The sequence below is a fragment of the Lactuca virosa genome, chromosome 1 (genome assembly GCF_052849685.1).
Source record: "Lactuca virosa cultivar CGN04683 chromosome 1, Lactuca_virosa_CGN04683_v6, whole genome shotgun sequence".
Lineage (NCBI taxonomy): Eukaryota > Viridiplantae > Streptophyta > Magnoliopsida > Asterales > Asteraceae > Lactuca > Lactuca virosa.
The window spans coordinates 158,829,448-158,836,643 of record NC_136426.1 but is presented as its reverse complement, the minus strand read 5'-3'; the positions used below and the strand labels follow the sequence as shown (position 1 = coordinate 158,836,643).

Here is a 7,196-nt window from a genome sequence, read left to right as displayed (position 1 = left end):
GTGTGTGAACGAATGAACGTTTGTTATAAACAAGGTTTAATTTTTTTTCCTGGTTTGATTGGTTTCATACAGGTTGAAATCGAGGACTAAAATCAAGTATTTTATTGGGAATTGGTGCAGTTTCTTAGAAAAATGGTTTGGTTTGGTTTTAATTTCAGGTTTAAGGTTTCATTTTGATTTAGTGTCGTTAGATTTGGCATTGGTGGTTATTGGTGGTGTTGTACGCCGGTTGTCGGAGTTGGTATCAAGGGCGGTGGTGGGTGGTCATGTTGGACTGTGGATTAAAGAGCAATGATGTTGGAGAGAGAGAGAGAGAGAGAGGTGGGCCCATTTTTATATTTAATAATAATAATAATTTTAAAAAGTGAAAGAAAAATTAAAACTAAATTCATTAAGGGTATAATAGTCTTTTTAGTTTGGACATGGACCAAAACTGCATGTAAACCAACTTAAAAGGACCATCAATCCAAAAAAGTCGAGGTTTGGACTAAAATCCCAAAAAAATGCATACCACAAGGACCATTTTTGCAATTTTGTCTAATTATAAATTGTGACCTATCTTAAAAACATGAAGTGAACCACCTTAATGTTTTTTACAACAAATATATATAAATCAGAATTTCAAAAGCTCACATTTTATGTTTTAATAGGCACCGAATTCATTTAAGGTATAATCCAATAAAAAAAATAGTCAAATACAAGTTAAAGATAGTTAGATAAATACGAGAAAAAAGAAAAAAACAAACAATAAAAAAAATTATTCTCAACACGTTGTTCTTCTCCCACTTCAAGGTATACGTTGATACCGTGATACACAATTGCACAAATCGGAAATTACCCACCGTCCGTCGGGCCCTGACCCCACAACTAATATCAAGATACAAAACCTTATCGAGTATAATTATAAAAATTTAAATCTTTTTTTGGTTATACAACCCGACCCGAATTTGCAACTATTATTTTTTTAACATTTTTTTCGGTTTCACTTAAATAGTGAACGACATGATTTTACGTTCTAGACTCGTCACTGGGTATAGTTCAGATTTAAAAATAAATAAATAAATAAAACTATAATTTAAAAAAAAAAAATTTATATAGCAATATAGAGGTGTATTCATAGACACAAAATGAATTTTAATATGTTAAGTTTCATTTTGATAAAAAAATAAACCATAATTTTTTATTTTTTATTTAAAAAGTGGATTTTTGCATAAATTAAGGTCATAAACTTATAATAATGTAAATGCACGTCCTCTATATATTGAATAAAAGTATGGATTAAATCGGTTTCTTGGTATAGAGACAATACAATGATACACATAGTACGCTTTTTCATAATATAGTTTATGATTATTACTGATACAAACAAAAACTAAAATAGACCAAGTATTTAAAAATTTTACACCACCATAGAGATAAAACAGTACACTACATGGAAGCCTCCATATCCAAAGTACTTAGAAACACGCATCCAAGAGGCAACAGCAACACAGCCCAGCACAACTGCCATAAAATATTTTTCCTTTCAAACCACAAAACTCAAATCTCGACCATCTAAAAAAAATAAAACTAATTTTTAAGATTACACAAATCACAACCATCAGATTAATCATATCAATGGCCGAGATTGAGTTCCTATGACCATATATAAATATAAATTGGTTATATTTTAGACACATCCCAAGTTATTTTAGCAAACCAACCATTATCTGGGTCTCTTATAGATGTGCATATTCTTAACTAACTAAAATATACACATCTAAAGACTCACATGATGGTCATATAGTTTGCTTAAATAACTTGGTATATATATATATATATATATATATATATATATATATATATATATATATATATATATATATATATATATATATTCAAAGAGAGGGAGAGAATACCATCCCCTCCAGAATCCATCACCCCTAGGCTGAGTTCCATGAGGAGGATTCTGGCCACCTGATTCATAACCATCTTTCAACGTAGGACCAACCACCGGTGGTGGTGGTAGTGGTGGTGCAACCACATAACCCTTACCATTGCCACCCTCCAACGGATAATTATGAACTGATACAACATGATCAAGAACATCGATTAACAATTACATAATTATCAGTTTATCACCATTCAAACACACAAAAAGATGAGAATCAAGTATGCAAGTTTTTTAGGGATGGGTGGGGTGGGGTGGGGGTGGGTAGTACCTTGAGGTGGCTGGTTTTGCTCATATGTGCTCATTTTCAAATCTCAATTGCAATCCTCTTCTACTTAAGATATAGATATAGGTATGTGTGTATATATATAAACTATAATCCGAACAGGATTTAGCTATATGGTGGAGTAGCTATGATGGAGTAGTTAGCAAGAAAATAAGTACAACCAATTATGCCCAATGTACAACCTTAAAATCCATCGAATACCCAAAAACAAAACTTGGTCAACAATCTTGACATTTGATCATATCTTGCATCACATCACAATATATTTAAATGGAGATATTAAAAAAACCTAAGAATATGATGCTTCAAAGAAACACCATTAATGAGATTTATAAACCAAGAAAAAAATATGAATAAGACCTTAAGATTTCCAAATACAATTCTTGTAAGGTAAAACATGTAAAACCTTACTTTAGAACAAATTTACTACATTAAGAGTAATACGGAAAAACCGTTGTGAATTTCCAAATATACCCTTTACAAACTACCCTGCAACTCGTTTAGAAATGTATCACCTTCTTCATAATCATCATCTTTAAAAGAAGGTAACTTTGACATAAAAGTTTCATCTTCAAAAACACCCGAATCCCTCAAAACTTTAAAAAACGCCTCTTTGCTCTTTTCATCTTTTTCTTCCTCACAAATCTTTAAAAAAGACACAATATTTACAGGTTTCGGTTTCCAAAACCGTGATTCTTCATGTGAAAGTGCCTTTTGAAAGCAAGACAACGCATCAGAAAGCCTCCTATTCCCAATATGCCCTTCACCAATAATCTCCCATGAACTTGAATTCGCCTTCCCATTTTCCAACATTTCTTTAAAAAAAGATTCGGCTTTTTCCAAATACCCTTTTCGAATATACCAACCCAATAACCGATTCCCAATTCTTGCATCATAAGTTGTCTTCACTAAAAGCCATTCCTCATAAAGATTCTCAGCTTCTTCAATTTCATCCATTCTTATAAAAGATGAAATCACTGCATGATAACCCATGTTGGGTATATATGGAAAAACCGTTTTATAAGTCCCCCAAATCCTTTCAACTTCTTCCTTTTTTCCAATACTTCCATAATGACTTAAAAGATAATGATAAGGAATTCGATAACGCCCTGTAATCTTGTTTTCAATCATTCTTAAACAATCTTCAGCTTTTTCAATCTCTCCAAGCTTAATGTAAACAGTAGAAAGAGTGCTATAAGTAGTCCAATTTGGTTTCACATTCACATCAAGTTTCATTCTTTCAAACACTTCTTCCATCTTTTTCACATTCCCTTGAGACCCACGTGAAGAAATCCAAATACTATAAGAATATAAATCCAAATCTATCTCTTTTTGCATCATTTCTTGAATAAATTCCTCGACTTTTTCGTATTCTTTAAGGTTCATGTAGAGTGTCATCATCACATTATATGGAAGTGCATGGTTTGCATAACGTTTTTTCTTCATTTCTTGTAATAAAGATTCGGCTTTTTCTTTTTTTCTTGAGTGTACATATGCATTCAAGAGGGACCCGTATACACGATTGTCTATTAGATCATCTTCTAGATTTTTGAAATAATCTTCAGCTCCTGAAACACCATGTACTTTGGATATAAGATCTAATTGAATTGCAGTGTCACTTGGGGACATGATGAATCTTTCTGGTTTGTTGTTCATCCAATCATACACCTGCAAGAAAGTAGACAATTTATGTTTCATAAATCATGGATTTGGGTGTATATCACTCACATACAGATGGATGAATAAAATCCAGTGTTCGCAACTCCTAAGGTTGTTATGTTTCTCAACTCACAACTAAATATCTTTCAACCCAAGGCTTTATGGGTGATTCGATAAAGAATGAATCAAAATATCAAATTTATAAGTAATCAGAACAAAATCGAAGAAACCCATGAATTAAAGTGAAAGAGAAATGCGAAATAAACGTACCTCAAGAGCAAGCTTGTAACGACCATACTTCCTCAATTCTTTCACAAGCCTACAAAGCTCCCATTTTGTAGTAGTTTTTCCTTCATTCTCCCATTGATTCAACACACTGCTAGACCCCTTTTCACGATTACCCATCATCGAAATCCTCTTGTAGATAGCTTTCCAAGCAACCGTTGTTCCTGGCTTCTTTTCGTAGTCGACTGTGCTATAGTTGTAGACATTTGAAGCGTATAATGACGAAGAACAATTTCTTATGACGAGTGAACTGAATTGCGCTCTTTTGAGAGGTGAATTGCGAAACCCGGGAAGGAAATTGATAGAATTTGAGAGGGAAGAGGATGATGATGAAAGGGATAAGGGTTGCGGGTGTGGTGGAGATTGGGAAATTGTCGAGTGGAGTAACATTTGTTTTGATTCGTTTCTGAGTTAATTAGGGCTTTAGGAAATGCTTCGAACTCTTGAAGCTTGAAAGGATTCAGTGGGAAAAGCTCAAGGGTTATCTTCGTGTTTTTTCGTACCTGTGACAGGAAAGAATGGGGCGGCCTCCATCCAACACCCCCCTTCCCCATACCCACCCATGGATGTGACAATTTTTGCTTTGAAAATGAGTTAACCTTCAAACGGCCCTTGATGTTTCTTGTAATTACAATCAGTCCCCATAATCTTTATCAAGTTTAACTATAACCACCTTGTGACTCAATTCGTAAGACTCGGTAAACTCCACTTCTCTGAATAGAAAGACTAAGTTCAAATCATCAAGGCTTCAATCATTAGGGGTGAACATTCGTACCAATGGAGGACCAAACTAGGACATTACCTAGATGAGATCGGTTTTAAACTATCGGGTCGGTTATTGGTATATGAAATCACACTCAACTGGTTTCTTTTTTTTACAAGTTCGGTACACTGATTCGGTTTGGACCGGTACATGAAATTACCTCTTTTTTTTTTATTGTTTTATTAGTTTTTATGTGTGTTATATGAAAATTTTAAAAATCCCATATAAACATTCATTTGAAGTCGGATTGACAAACAATTTTTTTTTAATATTTAGTTTAAAGGTTGAACTTCAATTTAGGCTATAATTACATCATTTTTTGTTACGTATTTAATTAGTTATAGTACCTCGAAGTCGGGATATCAAAGTTGTAATATGTGAAACTTGTAAAAATTACATAACTTATGTGATTGAAGTTGGATTAACATGAGATCTTTATCATCATGTATTTTAGAGTTTGTGCTTCAATTTAGTATGTATTTATTCATTTTTAGTTCCACATTCAATAAGTTATAGTCTCTTGAATTTGAAATATTTGAAAGTTTTTCAACGACTTACACCGTACACAACAAATGTTCTACCGGTGTAAGAATTGGAAAACCAACACCGAAACCGGTTTTCACAAATCAAATGGTGGACCACCTCCAAAAAGTATGTTCCAAATGAGAATACTCTAAAAAGGGAGTCAAATACAAATTGTGTTTGGATATATTTTTGTTTGATTATCACTTGAAATAAGTTGAGTATTGATCTACATTTTCTAACAAATATTATCAGAATATTTTAGGATGGAGAGATATTGAATATTGTGTAACACCCCATCTTTCAAGTAACTTTAAATTCATCCCTTGGGTTTTAATTATGTCATTTTTGGTCCTTGGATTGGTAAGAAGTGGCCATGGGAAGCCCTAGTGGCAAGCTGGTAATTTTGGAGCATGATTAGTACGCAGGGCGTACATGTGAGTACGATGGGCGTACACATATGTACGCTGAGCGTACGTGTTTCCGGGTGAGACCATAATTTTTAGGGTTTGTGGAGTATTTAAGCACCGTTATGGGTCATTTTGACTCACTCTTTCAGCCCTCAAGTTCTTTAGCCGTTTTGAGAGAACCCTAACCCCTATGAGTGAGCATCTTGAGCTTATAGTGTGATTTTATGTGCCAAAAGGAGAAGATAGTGCACCAAAGGAGTCAAGGAAGGAAGCAAGCTTGTAGATCTGGGATTATGATGTTCTTGGGAAGCTCCAGAGGGTATAAAGCTTCTATCTTTATTCTTGGATTATTTAGATCTTGTTTTGGTTGCTTTTTGGTATTCTTCTTGTCCCAAAAGTCTCGATATTGTGCATGCTTTGTTTTGGACGTGTTGGGCTGTCCTTTCAGACGTTAGGATGGGTCCTGAGGCATAAAAATGAGGTCCCTTGAGTTAGTTTGGTCCTTTGTTCCTTGTAGGAGGTCTTAATGGATTAAGACCATGTATTAAGCCCTTTTTGGACGTCTAAAGTATTAAAGTTTGAGACTTTATGATTTGGGAGTACTTTTGAGTCATTGATATGAAGTTTGAGCTTAAGTGCTTAATCCATTAAGCACTTATAAGGATTTTAAGACATGCGAGGGTACGCCCCGCGTACCTGGTCAACGTCCCCATATGCGGTCAATACGAGGCTCGCGTATGCCCTGCGTACCTTCGGGGTACGCCCAACGTACGCCATCTGGTGGGTTTTCGCTTTTGGGCTTTGTGCTATTGGCCACCTTTTGGAATTTGATTCTTGGGCCCTAATGGGCTATCTAAGTAGTGTGTTCTGGACTAATTTGATGATTGGACCTTAGGATAATGCCAAATAAGGAGTTGGGCCCAATTTGGAAGTTGGGCCAATTATGGGCCTTGAGGTAATATGGGCCTTTTGGATCAAGAATTGGGCTTGGGTCTTGGCCTAATTAGGGAATGGGTGAAATGGACATTTACCCTATGTATGTATCATTGGTCAAGGATGGTAATCAAATTGTTAATTGGATGTTTGTTTTGTTGTGTTAGTTCGGGATTTTTGTGGGCTAGTAGTCGGAGGTTTCAGTATGATTCGCCATTGCGAGGTGAGTTTTCCTCACAGTACTTTTGGGTCGAAGAGACCAAGGCTGGCCCATTGGTTTGATATCATGTTATTTACTGATATGTCGAGTATGGAATAGATATGCATGGGTATGCTAGTTCTTGATATGCTAGTCTGGTAGATCTGTAGGACTACCTATGATTATGTCTGCATGATTATTTGCGCATG

General features: G+C 34.9%; 2 protein-coding genes across 2 annotated transcripts; both read right to left on the bottom strand.

Moving 5' to 3' along the window:
- Positions 1-1,259: 1,259 nt before the first annotated feature.
- On the bottom strand, positions 1,260-2,321 carry LOC145107215 (protein CYSTEINE-RICH TRANSMEMBRANE MODULE 4-like). The gene is made up of 3 exons (XM_079044055.1): positions 2,202-2,321; positions 1,899-2,064; positions 1,260-1,503 (listed from the first exon to the last, which is right to left on the bottom strand). Exons 1-3 carry the CDS (start codon positions 2,233-2,235, stop codon positions 1,458-1,460), a joined length of 246 nt encoding a protein of 81 aa, XP_078900181.1. The 5' UTR covers positions 2,236-2,321; the 3' UTR covers positions 1,260-1,457.
- A 181-nt stretch (positions 2,322-2,502) lies between these two features.
- Positions 2,503-4,701, bottom strand: LOC145160552 (pentatricopeptide repeat-containing protein At1g02150-like). Its single transcript, XM_079079800.1, has 2 exons — positions 4,146-4,701; positions 2,503-3,884 (listed from the first exon to the last, which is right to left on the bottom strand). Exons 1-2 carry the CDS (start codon positions 4,548-4,550, stop codon positions 2,694-2,696), a joined length of 1,596 nt encoding a protein of 531 aa, XP_078935926.1. The 5' UTR covers positions 4,551-4,701; the 3' UTR covers positions 2,503-2,693.
- Positions 4,702-7,196: the final 2,495 nt, after the last annotated feature.

Excerpts from the sequence above, each read along its gene's own strand:
- LOC145107215 (XM_079044055.1), bottom strand. The coding sequence starts at position 2,235 with ATGAGCACATATGAGCAAAACCAGCCACCTCAAG. Across the intron at positions 2,065-2,201 it reads GCAAAACCAGCCACCTCAAG|TTCATAATTATCCGTTGGAG; the intron begins GTACTACCCACC and ends ATGTTGTATCAG. Across the intron at positions 1,504-1,898 it reads GATGGATTCTGGAGGGGATG|TTGTGCTGGGCTGTGTTGCT; the intron begins GTATTCTCTCCC and ends ATTTTATGGCAG.
- LOC145160552 (XM_079079800.1), bottom strand. The coding sequence starts at position 4,550 with ATGTTACTCCACTCGACAATTTCCCAATCTCCACCACACCCGCAACCC. Across the intron at positions 3,885-4,145 it reads GTTACAAGCTTGCTCTTGAG|GTGTATGATTGGATGAACAA; the intron begins GTACGTTTATTT and ends ACTTTCTTGCAG.